This window comes from Ahaetulla prasina, chromosome 1, assembly GCF_028640845.1.
Source record: "Ahaetulla prasina isolate Xishuangbanna chromosome 1, ASM2864084v1, whole genome shotgun sequence".
NCBI lineage: Eukaryota > Metazoa > Chordata > Lepidosauria > Squamata > Colubridae > Ahaetulla > Ahaetulla prasina.
Window position 1 is genome coordinate 295,637,449 of NC_080539.1, and position 19,010 is coordinate 295,656,458.

At 39.0% G+C, this 19,010-nt stretch overlaps 1 protein-coding gene across 13 annotated transcripts in view; it reads left to right on the forward strand.

The window, feature by feature from the left end:
* Positions 1–19,010, forward strand: part of DGKZ (diacylglycerol kinase zeta) — a 139,946-nt gene that overhangs the window by 83,904 nt on the left and 37,032 nt on the right. For 7 of the 13 annotated variants that reach the window (XM_058161751.1, XM_058161754.1, XM_058161749.1 and 4 more), the window contains 13 exons: positions 3,838–3,946; positions 5,203–5,298; positions 9,173–9,250; positions 9,681–9,737; positions 10,840–10,908; positions 11,370–11,441; positions 12,783–12,899; positions 13,132–13,203; positions 14,814–14,909; positions 14,995–15,077; positions 16,705–16,765; positions 17,377–17,490; positions 17,634–17,774. In XM_058161751.1, the coding sequence (XP_058017734.1) occupies positions 3,838–3,946; positions 5,203–5,298; positions 9,173–9,250; positions 9,681–9,737; positions 10,840–10,908; positions 11,370–11,441; positions 12,783–12,899; positions 13,132–13,203; positions 14,814–14,909; positions 14,995–15,077; positions 16,705–16,765; positions 17,377–17,490; positions 17,634–17,774 (1,165 nt within the window). Of the gene's footprint in view, positions 1–1,547; positions 2,292–3,837; positions 3,947–5,202; positions 5,299–9,172; positions 9,251–9,680; positions 9,738–10,839; positions 10,909–11,369; positions 11,442–12,782; positions 12,900–13,131; positions 13,204–14,813; positions 14,910–14,994; positions 15,078–16,704; positions 16,766–17,376; positions 17,491–17,633; positions 17,775–19,010 lie in introns of those variants that run through there. The other 6 variants (XR_009152558.1, XR_009152559.1, XM_058161747.1 and 3 more) reach the window with 1 other exon arrangement.

Below are 19,010 nucleotides of genomic sequence, written 5' to 3' on the forward strand. Positions count from 1 at the left end.
AGGGGAGACATGATAGTAGTGTTCCAATATTTGAGGGGCTGCCGCAGAGGGGAAGGAGTCAAGCTATTTTCCAAGGCACCTGAAGACCAGACAAGGCATGGATGGAAACTGATCAAGGAGAGAGATCCTTATTAATTATTATTGTTGATTGACAGAACAATAAACCAATGGAACAGCTTGCCTTCAGACGTTGTAGGAGCTTCATCACTGGAGGCTTTCAAGAACAGATTAGACTGCCATTTGTCAGAAATGGTGTAGGGTCTCCTGCTTGGGGAAAGGGTTGGACCAGACGACCTACAAGGTCCCTTCCAACTCTGTTAATCTGACCCATCCCATCCAGTCAGATCATCCCAAACGTGCTTCTTCAGCTCTTGGATGAGAAGTGAAACGTCTTCAAAGAAAAACCAGAAAGTCCAGTGGCCTCTTGAAAAAGCATCTTTGGGACAACCATGATCTGAATGACTAAGAATCTCCATAGACACCTAGTTAGATAGTTTGATTGACGGGATCTAGGAAGAAAGCCTCTCTGCCATTGCTCCTGCCCTTTGGATCATCTTACTCCCACTCTCCTGGCCTCCTTGCTCTATCGATTAGTGTGTGGTGTGTGTGTGTGTGTGTGTGTCTGTCTAAGAGTGCCACACAACCGTGGGGATCGCTGGTAGCTTGAGGGCGTTGCCTCTGCCTTGATAACTTTTTAGCCTTGTTAACTTTGACTTTTATTTTTCAACTGTGCTCAGTCATGTTTTTATTCTATGATGTTGTTTATAAAGCACTTAGAGTCACTTAGGTGAGATGGGTGATGTAGAAATTTTAGAAATTAGGGTTAGGGATGTAATCCAGTCAGCTTTCCTGTTGAGAAGGTGACTTTGATGCTTTCGTTATATGATTATATGCAAGGTCAAGAGAGTGTATTTTACATGGATCTGTTTTGTTTTTTATGTGTAAAGTGAACGGCCAAATTTGTGGTATATGAGCGTATCTGTCACTGTGAGAATTACCGACACCTCAACCTCCTGCTTATCTGCTCACTAAATTCTAAAAAAACCCACATGTAGATGAACTGAATGTTATTAGCATGCATGAAACAGTTCTGTAATTTTCAGTATCCATTAAGTTTCCTTTTCTCAGAGCTCTTTCAGTAATCAGCTTCTTTCATCCTTAGTGTTTATGATGAACTGGATGGTTTGGTTGCCTCAGTGTCTTGATATTGCACAGTTTGGAGAGTTTTAGAACTCCAGGTGGCTGGCTTTTTAACACAGAGCTGTATATGGCTTTAAAAATTTGATTAATGCTTGTAACCATTAAGGAGCTGTAGCCGAAGGTCTGGAAGTCTCTATTATTAGACATTCAGGAGTACTTTAGGGAGTTGGATGGGAAGAGTGAGCCCCACATTTAAAACGTATACTTTTTTGTTAACAGCCCCTAATCTCCATGGAATCCTTTTTCAAAAAGCACTTCAGGAGGAAGATTGCATCATCAGGGCCCCAACGCACCAGTGTGGTGGCCTTGCCTGCGAGCAGAGCAAGGCGGCGTTCTGTGGTAGGTCTGCCTTCTACCATACTTGTGGAACGCCGGCGCAGATCCAGTGCTCAGCTGCAAGAGATGTCTTGCTTGGGCTCCCAACGCAAGCGTAGGTTGTGTTCCCGGAGGCGATCTAGTACCACCACCCCTTGCATGAGCCCTAGATTCTCTGTCCAGAAGAAGCGCGGGGGCCATGTGCACACCATAGATACTCATCTCATAGGGCCCTCTTTGCTGCTAGCCAGTCTCATCCAAGTGTACAAAGATGAAGAAAGGAGACAGTCACATTGTACTGAAAGCTCCAGCTCAGGGTCCCCTAAAGATGGGATGGTGGACAGTGACTGGAGTGAGGAAGCACTCTCCTCAGGATCTGAAGGAGCAGAGTTTGAAAAGAAGGAACTGCAGACTGAGTGCTCACTATGTCCCATTCCCCCAATCCAACACGTTCCCGATTTAAGAGCTTTCCTACGAGACCCTTATTACCTGCGTCGCAGATCCTCCCACCTCCTTCCTGCAGAATTTGTGCACAGCAGAGCAGCCTACGGGCTTCAAGGCCGCTACAGATACTTCAACCAGCGGCGGTGCTCAGGTGAAACGCCCAAGCCAAGTACTTTGCTTCAACCATGCAGTTTTGAAAGGGCTGCCAGGAGGTGGAAGGTGCCTGTCAGAACCAGTTGGCTGCCATTGAGTACCCATAAATGCTTGGGAGTGGATCCTGCCCTCAGCCGCTGTGGCAGTGACTCCTCTGAAGGCTGCAATGCCCTTTTGACGTATGTATGGCTTATAGGTAGTTTTAAAATCATTTGGCTGGAGGTGATGAGGGGGGAGGGGAGAGGAGGAGGGAGGAGAAGCTATGGCAGCAGGAATGCTCAATCAGATTCATTACTGTTGGAGACTGAATTCTATTTCCAAAGAGTTTGAGTTGAGTGCATTAATGAGAGACTAACCTGTCCAATCACAATAAAATAAGTATCTGAATCTGACATTCCTAAGACTAGCATTTTACTAGCTGCCTTTATCCTTGCTTTACATATTTTCTTGTTCTGGTCAAGAATTTCAGGTGTTGTGGGACTGCAATTCCCAGAGTTGCTTGAGTATTGACGGCTAGCTGGGTGTTATAGCAGTGATGAAATCCAGGTTTTTTTACTATAGTTCTGTGGACATGGCTTGTGGGTGTGGCAGGGGAAGGATACTGCAAAATCTCCATTCCCACCCCACTCCAGGGGAAGGATACTGCAAAATCCCCATTCCCACCCCACTCTGGGGCCATCCAGAGGTGGTATTTGCCAGTTCTCCGAACTGCTCAAAATTTCTGCTAACCGGTTCTCCGAACTGCTCAAAATTTCCGCTACTGGTTCTCCAGAACCTGTCAGAACCTGCTGGATTTCACCCCTGTGTTATAGTCTAGACATCTGTAAACTACAAAGATAGAAAAAAAATCAAACTAGAAATTAAAAGTCACATGCAATGTTAACTATTGTTTTTAGCTTTTAAACTATGTTCTTCCCCCCCTCCCAAACAACTTTAAATAATTGTGCTTGAGAAACAATAGGAAATTGGACTCTGGTTCATCTTCTCAAGGCCCTTATAGCCTGTGTAATTGCATATATTATGGTCTTTTTTTTCCCTCTAGCCTTTTGAGAAAAATGATACTCTATCCCAGGAGTAACTTTTCTTGGGATTGGGCTCACAGAACACACTAATTATAATTAGTTAAGGACAAAGTAAGTGTATGGTGGAAACCCCATAGCTCAATCAATAGTTGAGAAATAGAATTAACTTTTACCACAAACAAGTTCTTCTTGTGCAAATACTGTAACTCAGACAAATGTGGAATAGTTTGTAAACTGCCTAGTCAGTCATTCAAGAAAAAGGAGCTGATAAAGCAAGGTTTTCCAGCCATGGATGTTCCTAGCACCCACAGAACAAGCCTTTCTTGTATGGATTGGCTGCAGCATCCAATGAAAACTTTCTAATACTAGTTGGTTGTAGCACCAATGAAGCCAATAGCTGCTTGCCTGGCAGTGAGAATGGGGTTAGTAAAGCCACGCTGCTACTTTCCTGACACAAGAATGCATGACATTACTAGGCATTTATCAGAGGAAGTGGGGGGCTCTCTGTTCCCCCAAATACTAACTTTTGAATCAGTAGCAAAAGTATGTTGACTGAATTAAACAGGTTGGGTATACATGACTGTGGAGCACTCTTCTTTTTTTTAAAAAAATGCCTTATTTAGCATCAAGGTTTTAAATATAATATATATAGTCTGTTTTGTGTAAACAAAATGCCCTTACAGCCACTCTTCTTGTCTTTCAGAAAAGCCATTGCCAAGTCGGGACTCCAGCACATGGTAGCCCAGCCAACCCCCACATTCGCCTTAAGAAGTGACTCAGAGAGGGAGATTCGTAACTCTGTTGATTGGAGTGTAAGTTCCTGTCTTGGGTGAAAGAAAGAAGAATGGGTTGTTTCTGTAACATTAGCTTGGCTACAACTATCCCCACACAGTTGGCCTTTAAGGGTAGAAGCAGAGAGTATCTTTGACCACAGTGTGTGTCACAATCAGTTTGCTTGAAATAGCAATAGCACTTAGACTTATATACCGCTTCATAGCACTTTACAGCCCTCTCTAAGCGGTTTACAGAGTCAGCATATTGCCCCCAACAATCTGGGTCCTCGTTTTATCGGCCTTGGAAGGATGGAAGGCGGAGTCAACCTTGAACCTGTCAGGATTCAACTCCAGACTGTGGGCAGAGTTAGCCCACAGAGAATACTGCATTCTAACCACTGTGCCACCAGGGCTCCTGATGAAAGTGGAAGCAACATAGAGAAGTGGATGCATGATGATGTCCCATCATGTGGTTCCTGTGTGATTCCCATTTCTCTGTTGTAATAACGCATCACCAGAAAGATGCATCCCTGGTATGACTAAGATAATGGGCCTCTTTCCAGTTCATTATGAGGCTGAACTTAAGAAATAAGTAAGTCCTTTTACCGGAGTAGACCATGATGGAAAACTGGGCAGGTTCTAAACCAGTGGTTCCCAAACTTTTTCAGTCCACCGCCCCTACAAACTCATCCTCGGTGCCCCCACCCCTTATAAATAGCATTGTTCGGAATAGCGGTTTGCACGACCCACTGAGGAAGATAGTAACAGTAAAATTCAAAACTGTAACAATTAATTGCACATTTATTCAAAATCCAATTTAAAAATCTTTTGTTAATTCAACAAAATTGTTGAACATGATCCAGTGATACCAGGTTTTCAAAATCTGATAGTCATTTATCAAGAACCTTAGTAACTACTAACATAGTAAACTCAGTAAAATTTAGTAACCACTGGCAAAACAGAGCAGCACGCACGAGGCTTAGCGTGGCTACCAGCGTACGATACGCGCAGGTGCAGGAGGTGATGGGGCGAGTCGGGCCAGAACCGGAAGTGCTCAGCTGACTGGCAGCCAACAGAGCCCCAGGCAGAATTGCGCCCTGAGAGGGGCCCATCTCCAACACTCCTCTGCCACCTCCCCTTGCCTCTTAGTGCCCCCCTGCTGCCCTCCTTGCTTCTTAGCGCCCCCCCCAAGTCATCCCACCACCCCAAGGGGGGCGGTACCGCCCACTTTGGGAACCACTGTTCTAAACTAAGCGTAATTTTGACTGGAGTTCTAAATTGCCTCTGTTTTTCAGGAAACTGCAGTTTATGGGGAGCACATCTGGTTTGAAACCAATGTCTCTGGGGACTTCTGCTATGTGGGGGAACAAAACTGTGTGTCAAAAATGCTGGTAAGTTTTGTAAGAAAATTGCTACTGTCTGGTAAACGTCAAAAGTATGTGAGACTATAGCACCAGCTAGTGGAGAAATCAGACACCTGAAAGCATAGAAATATGTTTGAAGTGTTCAGACTGACGCATGAAAAAAAGGAAATATGCTCATTTTACTGAATTGATTTACGCTTTATATGTTGTACACACCTCTCATGACTTAGAAAGATTTATAACAATTCAACAAAACATTATTTTAACAGTTGCTAAAATATCACACAAATAAAAATTCCAAAATTATAACAACAACAACAACAACAACAACAACAACAACTATTATTATTATTATTATTATTATTATTATTATTATTATTATTATTATTATTATTTAATTTTTATACCGCCCTTCTCCCGAAGGACTCAGGGCGGTTCACAGCCAGATAGAAACCAACATACAATACAAATAAAAACACTGATAAAAAACTTATTAAATTTGGCCCCTAAATTAAAATACATATTTTAATTAAATATTAAACACTCTGGATGAATAAATAATTTTAAGCTGCTTCCTATGTGCTAGCAAAGAAGAGCCTCCTTCAGCACTAGTACCACTTTGTTCTACAATACAAGCCCCATCACACACACACACCCCAAAAAAAAACCTAAATTCCATATTGGTGTCAAATGTTCTTGTGGCAAGACTTGCCAGATGGGTGGCAAAGTGCACAGAGACCTGAATAGAAATATTTGTTTCTATAGGAAGCTTGGACTTCAGTCATGTAAAGTAAGATGCATCCAGCTGATATGCAGCCATTCAGGATCAGTGCTGGAACCAATAAATCTTTCATTTTGCAAGACTGCTTCTTAAGGAAATGTGCATCCTTCTGAATCTTGAAGTAAATCCATAGATGAGCTATCTTTTCTGAACTTCGCTGCAGCCTATTTTTGCAGTCTTTATCATAAGTAGGAAAGGAAACATAAAACTGAGAACTGCTAGCATATTGCGGACATCTTGCTCTAAACTGTAAAGGATTCTTCCAGTGATGCTAGTATTAATTGTTGTTGTTGTTAGCTGCGAAATCATGTCCGACCCATCGTGATCCCATGGACAACGTTCCTCCACACCTTCCTGCCCTCTACCGTCCTCTGGAGTCCATTTAAGCTCATGCCTACTGCTTCAGTAACCTTCTTTTGCCCTCAATCTTTCCCAGCATTGGTTCTTCTCCAGTGAGTCCTTCCTTCTCATTATGTGGCCAAAGTATTTGAGTTTCATCATCAGGATCTGGCCTTCTAAAGAGCAGTCAGGGTTGATCTCCTCTAGGACTGACCGGTATTAATACTTCTTTATAAAAGCCCCATGGTTTTACAGTTTCGGTAAAATCTTCAGTTTTTATTTATTTATTTATTTATTTATTAAATTTTTATACCGCCCTTCTCCCAAAGGACTCAGCCAAAATAAAACACAATATATATACAATTAAAACCAAAAACCAAAATTTAAAATAAAGCATATTACAAAAAGGCCAATATTTAAAATTTAAATTTAAAATTTAAAAATTTAAAACCCCACAACAATAAAAACCCAGTTTAAAATATTAAAAAAACATTATGCCAGTCCAGCTTGAATAAATAAGTGTGTTTTTAGCTCACGGCGAAAGGTCCGAAGATCAGGCACTTGGCGTAGGCCAGTGGGAAGTTCATTCCAGAGCGTCGATGCTCCAACAGAGAAGGCCCTACTCCTGGGGGCCGCCAGCCAACACTGTTTTAATTTCCTTATTCTATACGAGTTGTGAATTTATGTTATTTCGAGTCCTCTTAGTTGCAAAGGAAGTTTCACAGCCTTTTCTGCAAAACTCTCAAGGGAAGAAGAGTTTTATCTCAGTGGGAAATGGGCATGGAGAGAATTTTGCCAAAATCTAGGAGTACCTCTGGTAAACTGTTGTCTAATTATGGATTCATAGGGAATGTTGTCCTACCCCCAAAGTAGCAGTCTTCTCCCCCCTCCCTCCAAATTGCCAGCCCAATTATATTTTAGCAATCTTTTTTTCCCTTTTATTTTAACAAGATAACTTTCAAAACAAGAATATCTTATAGGCTTAGGGAATGTAAAAGGTAGCATATGCAAGCCAGGCTAAGATCCCAGACCACAGAGTCACAGATATTCCAGTGACCTTTTTCAGCATATCATCAGGGAGATGGAACATGAATGTCTTGCTAGGAGCCAAGAGAATGGTGGATTATGTCTGGGCAACGCCAAAGACAACTCAGAATCCAGAATAGCATCTGATCTGATCTGATCTGAATTTATTTCAAGTCTCAGCTGTCCTTCACAGCAGACCAGAAATTTCAGATCTGCCTGTCTAGTGTCGTGTGAAATCCCTGTAGCCCTTGAAAAATTCTTGATTTTTTTAAATGATGGTGATTGTAATAATGATATGTAGCTCCAAAAAAACTACTCTAGTATAAAATAGTTGCTTATATATGGGAGAAGTATATATTAGTCCTCTAGGAAGGACAGCACCCTCTCCGCTAGAGTTACAGAAAGCTCTTAAAACCTGGCTTTGATCCCAGGCCTGGAGTTAATGTATTATTGTATTTTCTGGATCCTGTTTTGTTTGATTTGTATTGCTTGGGAGATGATTTCAGTCTGGGCTGTTTTGTTATGTTTTATCTGTTTTATAGATTTTTTTTGTTTTTGTTTTGTATGCTGTCCAGAGTCTATTGGAGTTGAGTAGCTATAACAAGCTTGAATAAATAAATAAGATTAAAGGTGGAACTGCTGCCCATTAAAGATTAGATGAGCTACTACGGTATATACCAGCCCACCTGTCTAGATCAATATAAATGTGTACAGTAAAACCTCAATTTTACAAATCATTTGCAAGAAATAGTGCCTGTTGTAGACAAATGTCCATTAAATATGAATTTAGACAATTGATCTACTTTGCATTATCTGCCTAATTACATCAGTTGTCCCAGCTGCTTCAAAACAACAATCTATCCATTATTAGAAATGGAGACCAAACTAAAATTTTGTTTGTGGCATCCAACATTTGCTGAATGAGTCTGTAAAATTGTTGATAATCCTATATTGTTGATAATTATTGATGTTGTTGATAATTCTGAATGTTTATTTCCCTCCTAAAATCTCACTGTGCTTTTTGCTGAATATTAGATGGCATTTTTTTCTCTCCCAGAATTTTTCTTTAAAAGCAGAAGCAAATTTTTGCAGTTCCCTACTATTGCACATTCTTGATCTTAATCTCTCTCAAACAAATAAATTATTCTAAATATTGTGTGCATGTTCATATACAAAACAAAATAAATATGTACTATGCAGTTTTAATTTTTAAAAAGTGAACGTTCGTGAAAAGTAAGATTTCCTAACAAAGAAAAACATGAGAAAAGTAGTTAGAAGCCTGATGTTTGACTGACAGTCTTCATTTGATGCATTTAAATGTTTTAATTACTTTGCAACTTATTCATTTATTCTGTGATGCTTGAAAAGTGACATCCAAGTTAACAGAATTATGAATGTATTTATTTATCAAAAAGACTTTTATGGCCACCTCTTAAAACACATCTCTGGACAACTTAAACCTGTTTGGGGGATTACAATCTAATTCAGATTTGTCTGCCTCTTCTGAATTCTACTTGATTCATTATGATCAAGCAATGGGGGAAAACATTGTGCTCCATATCTCAAGTCACCTTGAGATGCCTTCCTTGCCTGACGTTTATATAGGGATGGAAATATGCAGACTTAAAAAAATGGCTTTGATCTGCAAGGTTTTTTATAGGTTGGAATTTATTCCATTGAATCATTTTTCTGGATAATTTGCAATCTTCTCAGGCACCGGTTGATGGTATAAATATTATGTTTCCTTTGTTGCAGCAAAAACCTATGTCCAAGCGAAAATGTGCAGCCTGCAAAATTGTAGTCCACACACCCTGCATAGAACAATTAGAAAAAGTGAGTAGACCATCATGAAAAATGCTCTGCTGTATTTGATTCCATCTTGCCACAACCAAAATCTGAAAAATACTTACCTAATAGGATAAATTCATAATTCTTTTGTTTTTAATTCTTTGATCCTAGCTTAGTATTCTGAAGGCCTTAGATTCAGTTAAATCTAAATTTATTTCAATCTAGACATTACCAGTTAAATAATCCTGGTTGGAGAACTGGGAGGTACTACTGTATTACTGCTATTACTGCTATTTAGAGAAGAGTGTAGTGATCTAGACGAATTCAAATTGCATATCCTATAGTTATATATATCCTATATATTCTTCTGCATACTTTTTCATTGAAGCTATTTAGAGGGAGGAATGACAGAAAAATATATATCAAAATAGACTGTTATTCATAGGATTAAATCTTCCTCCTGTTAAATCCTCAGATTAATTTCCGATGCAAGCCTTCCTTTAGAGAATCTGGATCAAGGAATATCCGGGAGGTAAGAACTGCTTGAACTAGTTAGGATTTTGTAGCATTGTTGAAAGTGGGGGATTTTTAAAAATATGCAGCTTCATCCCAATGCATTTAAAATATTTGGCCTAAATTTGAAGCAGAGAATTTGTAGCAAAGTCTAAAGCTGTACTTTTCCATGAACATAAAATATAAATATGTTTTTGGAATAGAAAGGCTACTATGATGCATGCCTTCTTATCTTCGAGAATATATATTCGTATAGTGAGAAGTAATGAATTTTGTGCTAAGCAGTCTCTCTGGTTCAAAAATTGCATATGTAGTAGTCATGGATGGATTTTCTTAAAGAAAATAATAAGATACCAGCTATAGGAATAAATGAATAAATGCATGCTATCTGGTTAGTCATTACAATTGTCCATTTTTAGAACTATTATATGGTATTCATAAACTGAATCTGTATTAATGACCTACTTTATAAATATAACATTTCATTAATCTTATACTTGATATTTTATTAGAGTAACCTGTGAATTTTTATAAGAATAGTGACTCTGAAAGTAAGTCCAACTTTGCCACAAAAACAGTTGACTTTTTCCAGTCATTAGATAGCGTTTATTCATCTGCATTAACTCTGTTTTTTAAACTTATTCCAGGGTGTTAGTTCCCAAGCTATATAATATGTTTCATCAACAATATTGACAGAATCTTTGCATGGTTCTGTATTTGATGGATGCTGTTTAAAGCCTGCAGAAACCATATTGTACCTTCCTTCTTAAAGAAAAACGGGTCTAAATGTGACCAGCATTTTGTGCAGCCAAGTAACTGTCTTGGAAGTACAAGGTAGAAAAACCCGAGGCAGCATCTATTCTTGATAAGAAAGGCAGTGCTTGCCTTTAAACTTGGATGAAGAACAAAAGCCATCTCCCTGAACTAATTCCTAAGGTCATTTATAAAACATTTCCCCTATCTCCCAACAAGAACTGTGAATGGTATCTAATGCCTGTCTTCATTTGCCAGTTCTTACCGGAACACTAACAGCTTAATATTTAGCAGCACTGAAAGCTGTTGTGTTCCTTTCTGTTCCTTTGTTTCTTTTTTCCTGAACTCACTCTTCTCTTTCTTTGTAGCCTACTGTTGTGCGGCATCATTGGGTACACCGGAGACGCCAAGAAGGGAAATGTCGACAATGTGGAAAGGTGAGGAAAACAGTGCATATATGTATCAAGATCTTATCAAATTATCCCGGGGGTGGGTGGGGGTTAGTGTGGAACTGGTGAGAAACTATATAGGACTTGCATCTTCGCATAATATTCATTATTCTACCAAATAAAAATTAAAAAGATGCTATATACAGTGTGATTGATTTTTATGAACTATTATCTTTCTGACTTTGATAAGTTTTTTTCCGCATACCGTTTAACTACATATCTGGATTGCACCACTGATTCATTGGTGATTTGTTGGGTTTCCAGAAGTTAACCTTCAGAAAGTTCCAGAATCATGTAATCAAAGGACATTTGTGTACTAAATTTATAAGTATATATCTGTTGCAACACACAAGAATATGATTATTTAGTAGGCTTTATGCTTTTCACTGTAATGCAAAAGGAAAAAGGAAACATGAATAATGCTTTTGTTTTTTCCTTCGTCTATCCAGGGTTTCCAGCAGAAATTTGCCTTCCACAGCAAGGAAATTGTAGCCATCAGCTGTTCCTGGTGTAAGCAGGCAGTGAGTGCAGCATGCATTTGTTTACCAAGATATTATTCTCCTTTTCTCTACCTCCATTTGCCCCAGAAAATGATGTGCTATTTATTGAAGTTTTTTTAAATTAGTTTTTGCGTCATGATTTTACTTGTATATATATGGTTTTATCATTATAGGTTCTTGGCTGCAATATTTCTCCTTTAAGGAGAAAAGTGGAGGAAAAATAATGTTGAGAACAGATCTCTTCAGAATGGGGGAAATGAGGAATTAAAATACAAGTCATTCTTGCTTACCAATGACACCTGGAACCAGCTACTCTGGTCTCTAAGCATCACAGCTTCTAAGTGAAAAATTGTGTGACTGCACAACTTAGAAACTTACTTCTGCTTCCATTGTTAAGCAAATCACCACAGTAATTAATTGGAATATCGTACGATGGCGATTTCTAATTTCGCTTCTATGCTCTCTTTTAATTCTGCTTCTTGAAAGTCGATTGTGAAGCACACAAATGGCAATTAATGTGACCATGGGATATAGTAGTGGTTCTAGATGTGAAGATTGGTTGCAAAGCTTTTTTTTTCAATCATTGTAACTTTGAATAGCTATTAAATGAGATACTATAGTTAGTAAGCGAGGATTACCTGTAGTATCTGAGGTGCCGAAACTAGTCACTCACTTTTTACTTTCTTATATATTTCCCGAGATTATTGTTGGCTTGACTGCTAGTAAAAAATATCTGAATGTAGTATTGTAAAATGTAGTATTTTTTTTTGTGGGGAGAGAGAGAGAGAGATGCAAAGCTAATTGTTCTCTTCTCTGACATAGGAGTGTATTTAGAAATGTAACTCCTCACATGGAAATATAAAAGAAATTCCCTAGCATCCTGAAATGGTACCATCTTTCCCACCATCTCAGCAGTCTTCCTGTAAGGTTCAGGCAGACAAAACAGGAACTATAAATTCTCAGACCAGGCCAAATGTACAATGACTTTCAAAAACTTCAAGGCCACTAAGCACTGAGCCAAGTTTCTGGTTATTCAGTAGGGCAGGAGGAAGAAACTTCAAGTTAAAATTCCTGAAGTCTTTTTCTTTGCATAGCAGTGGATAATAGACTATTGTGTTATAGCTTTATTACTGTCTGTTCTAAATATTCTAATCCAGTTGAGCTACATCTGAGAGTTTTCATCCAAGTCAGGCCCAGGAATTGTGCTAAATCATGAATCTGAGTTTAGGATGATAAAACCTAGCATTTACATCTGATTTCCAAACCTTTCTGCTTACAGGAGTACACTACTCCAATATTGGAAACAGGCTCATAGAGGCAGCGATTGTTCGTAATCAGTTATGTTCTTTTGCTTCTTTTCAGTACCACAGTAAAGTTTCATGCTTCATGCTGCAGCACATTGAAGAGCCCTGTTCACTGGGGGCACATGCTGCTGTTGTCATCCCTCCCACCTGGATTTTGCGTGTCCGTCATCCCCAAGTATGTTGCAGTTTTAGGTTTTCTTCATCCCAGTGCAAATTTCTCCCCTAAATCCATTTATCCTTACTTAGGCCCAAGCCCTTCTGTATGTGTTAAGAGCAACGCTCAAAGTTCCCAGCAGAATTCAGGGAATTGCAGTCCTAACACTTCTGGAATGTGGAGGAGGTACTTTAAATTAACTCCTGATTTACATGGTTTGTTCTTTCTGTCCCCCTCCCTCTTCTCTCTCTAGAACCCTCTGAAGTCAAGTAAGAAGAAAAAAAGGACTTCCTTCAAACGGAAATCTAGCAAGAAGGGACCTGAGGTCAGAGATTAAGACTGAGAAATTGAAAGAATACAAAGAACAAAATGATGAGCAGGAAGTCCTAAAGAAACAATAGAATAAAAAAAAATCCTAGGAAATTGGCTAATGATTTTGTACTTTTGAGCATTAATTTGCTAGGCTAAAATGGGGAAAATGCCCTTTATTTTTAATACTGAAGTCTTACATTCATTTTAGTTTACAAAATTGCTTCTTTGATATTCCTGGGCCATAAGTCCATCTAGGAGGCTGTCTGAAAGCCCTTCAGGCAAGTGAGTAGTGCAAAAAACTACCTTCTGTTTTCTCCCAGCCAGACCCTAATAAAATATTTGCAAACCAGTAACTTTTCCTAAAGATTAAGGAAAAGTAGTCCAACAGAACTGAAGCAAATTGGACAATGCCATTTAGCACAGAGGTGAATAACATATGGCTCTCCAGATATTGCTGGACTATGAGCCCAGTAGCCTTTATCAGTGGCCAAGCTGGGATGAGACTTCTGAGAGCCATAGCAGGGTCCTGTTACCACCCCTTGGTTATTATGCTAAATATTAAAAGAGGATACAGCCAGTGGTGAAATTCAAATTTTTTTACTACCGGTTCTGTGGGCGTGGCTTGGTGGGCTAGTGCAAAATCCCCATTCCTTCCCCACTCCTGGGGAAAGGAAATTGCAAAATCTCCATTCCCACCCCACTCTGGGGTCAGCCAGAGGTGGTATTTTCCGGTTCTCCAAATTACTCAAAATTTCCGCTACTTGTTCTCTGAACTGCTCAAAATTTCCGCTACTTGTTCTCCAGAACCTGCTGGATTTCACCCCTGAACATACCTTTCTCTAAATTTGCGGTAAAACTGCACTATCCAGCTTACAGACAGTGATAAAAAAAATAGCCATTCCTTATAAATATGTATTAAAAACAACAAAGGCAGCTGATTAATAGTGTCTTGATTCCAGAAAATATTAAATGTTTTCATAGAAACAAGGATTATTTACAGTTATTGATTACAAAGGCTAGATGTTGTTCCCACAGAGCTTGGTTGCTGGAGAACAGGGGGATATCACTGCACTTATGTTTTGTTTGTAAGCATCCTTACAATGTCTAATTGACTAATTTAGACATAGAAAGCTGAACAGGGTAAGACTGATCTTATCCAGTATAGCTGTTGTATTTCTTTAAATATTTCTAGCTCCGCTCAGATATAAAGGTCTATGGATATTTTGACTTTCACACCAGATAATCCAAAAGGAGGTTGTTTATTGCTTAGAAAAATTGAGAATTGGAAGTCCAAAAAGGAAGAAAAGCTAAAAACAGTTTTTCTGATGAAATGTAGATGCCTGGCTATCTTTACAGTAGTTCGATCACCATCATTTCCATGTTTCTGGTTCTTGTTTTTCTAGACCTTGACATAAAAGGCAAGAAAGATCTTCTTTTCTACAAAAATAAAACCCAACTATTGTTCATATTCCCAGTCAAACCTAGCACTTGCATTTGTTCCATTTTTTGGTGGTCAAAAAGGTACAAGGAATTTAGTGACTATAACATCATGCATGCAATGTAAATCCCATAGGAAAAACCTCTGGTTTCTTCATTTGTCATTCTGTAATTCATCTTTTTTAGGAAGGAAGATGGAAACCCTTTGTTATCAAGCCCATCCCAGCACCTCTCATGAAGCCGCTGCTTGTGTTTGTGAATCCCAAGAGTGGTGGGAATCAGGTAAAATTATTTATCTGGTATTATTTCTCAAATGCCATTGGCTCTCTGTTAGTCTTCTTCAGTATATTTTCTTTCATTCTTTTAGGGAACAAAGATATTCCAATCTTTTATGTGGTATCTCAACCCTCGGCAAGTTTTTGATCTCAGCCAGGGAGGTCCCAAAGAAGCGTGAGTAACAATTAAAAGAGTCTGAACCTCACACAAGTACACTTGCAATTTCCAGCTGACACAGACAGACCTGAAATCATTGGGAAAATATTTTTTATATTTGCCTTATAAAATAGGCAGCGTGGCACTTTAGAATTAGAAGAGTGAATGATCTTAAAGAGTACTTGATGAGGTGACATTGTTGAACTTCTAAATGTAGATCTCAAGGCCATACAGCTGAGATCCCCATACAAGTTATTTTCAACTGTTTAAATTAAGATTTTCAAACATTGTAATTCATGCTGTCTCCTAGCTACTGAATAGTGCCCAATAAAAGGAGAAATGCTGGTATAAAGAGGAGAAGAAGAAATAAGCAAACCTACGGAGTGAATCAAGCTAAAAGAGTTTCAATTCTTCCAGGGGAACAAACAAGCATTGTGGCTGAATTTTCAGTTGTCCAGGTTTTCCATTCTATAATAGTGTAGGAATGAATTTTATCTCTTTAAGAGAGTCTGGGGAAGTATAGGCTTAGTCCAGTGAATAAGGAAGAAAATCCCTGAATCCCTTCTTCTTAGACCAAGCCTGTATCCCCTGTTATCATGAGGACCCAGATTGCTGAGGGCAATATGCTGGCTCTGTAAACCACTTAGGGAGGGTTGTAAAAGCACAGTGAAGCGGTATATAAGTCTAAGTGCTATTGCATGGAAAGCGCATGGTCCATGTGCTATTGCTACATGGAAAGAAGGATCAGATAAATGCTCTCTTTTCCTTTAGGTAAAGAGGAAGACTGCTTCATTATATAAAGTATTAGAATTACTGCTCTCTGCTTTTGCAAAGACAGTTTGCAAAGGAACAGATAAAGAATAAATCATTCCTTATCATTGCTGCTCCCAAGAAATCTATTATGTACAGGAAGAGACAAGGAACAATTGTTTCCTGTCATGTTTTGCATGCACATGCCCTTATGGAGAGAGGAGCAGGGTTGGTAAAAAAATAATAATAATAAGGTAGACTTTTACCAGGGTCTCTGAAGACTAGAAGCAGCTATTCTATAAATTACATCTGGCTTTTGCACTGGAGCTTCCCCCTTGCCTGCTCTAAATGGTGTTCTGAAGTGGGGTACTAAGCATGGTACTGAAATAAGCTACTTCAATACATTTTCTAGCCATGCCCCTTTCTGCTCCTTGGAAGAAGAAAAATCTTATTCCATTAAGCTAACAACCACAGAGAGAACATACACAATTCAAACCACAAAACCTTTACTCCCTGTCACTCACTTTTCATTACTTGGGTATGCACAGTGGTGGGATTCAAATAATTTAACAACTGGTTCTCTGCCCTAATGATTTCTTCCAACAACCAGTTCACCAAACTACTCAGAAAGTTAACAACCGGTTCTCCCGAAGTGGTGCGAACTGGCTGAATCCCACCACTGGGTATGCAGCTTCTTTCAGCTAAGGAGTCAAAGCTGAAGAATTATTCTAAAGAAACGTTTTTTAAAATTATTTTTCACTTGAACTACATATCATTTCTAAAAATAGCCTATGGAAATGTGTACTTCCCCCTGATATATTTTTTTTTTCCGAGGGGCGGGAGGAATGAGGTTCAAAGATAAAAATAAGTGATGCTCACTCTGGGTTTTGTGCAGGTTGGAGTTGTATCGTAAAGTGCACAACTTACGGATTCTGGCTTGTGGAGGAGATGGCACAGTAAGTGGCTATGTCCCCTTTCCTATGTGATAAGCTGTGATAAGGTAGATCTGTATCAGTAGCAGAGCCTGGGTCAGTATCCAGATAGTTTTGTTGCATTGAGTTACGTGTGAGGAATTGTCCACCAAATTACTTAATACAGCCATATGCATTCAGAGCCCTGTTCAAGGATACAGAGCTCTTTACATTTTACCTAAAGCACTAATGCAGCTATGTATTAGAGATGGACATTTCGATGAGCACTGTCTATATTACTGGTTGGTTTATATTAGTTCTTGGCCTAATTCTTTTTTACCTCTGGAGGATATAATATTTCGATATGCTGTGGCCCTGCAATCCTGTCTAAATTGTCATCCTGTCTAAATTGTAAATCAACAATTGTAACAAATACTGCTTTTAATTGATTTTGGTTAGTTGTTGGGTTAATTGAATAAATAGCATAGCCCCTGAGAAAGCCTGCCATCTTTTGTAACTCTTCTTTTTATACTTATTGGGCTGGCTCCTGTGGATATATATAAAAAATGCAATAAATAGCTGAAGCAACTGAGCAGATATAGGAAATTGCAGCCAAAATTCTGTCTGAATCTGTTATGTCTTTCCTGACTGAGTAGGTGGGATGGATCCTGTCAATTTTGGACCAGTTACGCCTGAACCCTCCACCTCCTGTAGCCATTCTTCCTTTGGGGACAGGAAATGACCTAGCAAGAACACTGAACTGGGGCGGGGTAAGAATTTGCCAATTCATTACAAGTTTAGTATTTGGCTATGTTCCAAGTCAGCACCGTGAACAACGCTAAGTAGATTGAAGGGAAGTTATTTGTTTCCATTACCTTGTCTCAGTTCTCACACAGAACATGTCAATCCACAGGGATATACTGATGAACCGTTGTCAAAAATCCTGTCTCATGTAGAAGAGGGAGAAATTGTGCAACTTGATCGCTGGAATCTACAGATAGACCCCAAACCCGAGGGAAATCCAGACGAGAAGGATGAAACAGCCACAGATAAGGTGAACTCCAGAGCTATCATCACTAAGTTAATAGTAATGTCATATCCAGATAGATCAGCTGCTCACTCTCACATCCGACATGTTGTACTTTATAATTTATTCCATAATGGTCAAGTATAATTAGATACGAGTTAAATATAATGAGAAATATTCTGTGACATCACAGAAAATATACCTTGCTCCCTAGCTAACGTTAATGAATTGTGTAAGTGAGACAACAGGAAGAAATAAATTATAAAAATGGTGGGAAAAGGATCAATAAACATAATCTATATCCAATAAAATAGATAATCTCTAAAATCTGCCTTTGTGCTTCTAATGTGCAATGATTACACTGTCATAATTCATCGTAAGTGCAACAGAAGAATAGAATTTTCAGTTCTGTGTTCAGCTGTAGGAAGGCTAACTGTCATTTCCTAGTTAGATCAAGTGTAAGCAGTCAAAATGATAACACATTTTCCATGTATAAATTTTATTTGAAGCTGCCTGTTTGTTTGTTTGTTTATTCATTTATTTATCAAACTTGTTTGCCGCCCATTTCACCCTAGGTGGCTTACAGGGAGTTACTGATGCTACCCAAATCTTTTTCTATGAAACAGTGTCAGGTAATAATAATATATCTCCACTGAATAGCTGCTATAAACAGAAATTGAGTAGATAAGGGATAATAAATTGAAACTGTTGTCAGAAAAAGTATAGAAATTCATTATGATGCAATCTGGTGTGCTTCTGGAACCAAATGTCTCTGGTTTTCAAGGTTGGGATAACAGATCGTAGCACCTTTTTATCAAGAAGAGAATGAGGTTGTCCCTCACTCTCCCTGACTAAATTGAAAAGTCAGAAAGGCAGCATACTAGGAATGCTTTTGTTGAAATAAAGACCTCCATGTGATATTGAGCCTTAATAAAGTAGATTTCCAGATTTCGTGGTCAGCAGCTGTATTTGCATCCAGGTATACAAAAGGACAACTTCCCTTCTGTTCTGGGACTGTGAGGTTTAATGTGAGAGAGAAGGGGCTGGAGTCACTGTGAATGCCCTGCCTTCTCCCCGGTTTAAACCTCCACCTGTTGTTCTGAATGCTATTGTGAACAGAAAAACGGTATGTGTATGAGAAGAGGATATGCTTTAAGCCAGGGGTCTTCAACCTTGGCAACTTTAAGACTTGTGGACTTCAACTCCCAGAGTTCCTCAGCCAGCAAAGCTTTGCTGGCTGAGGAACTCTGGGAGTTGGAATCC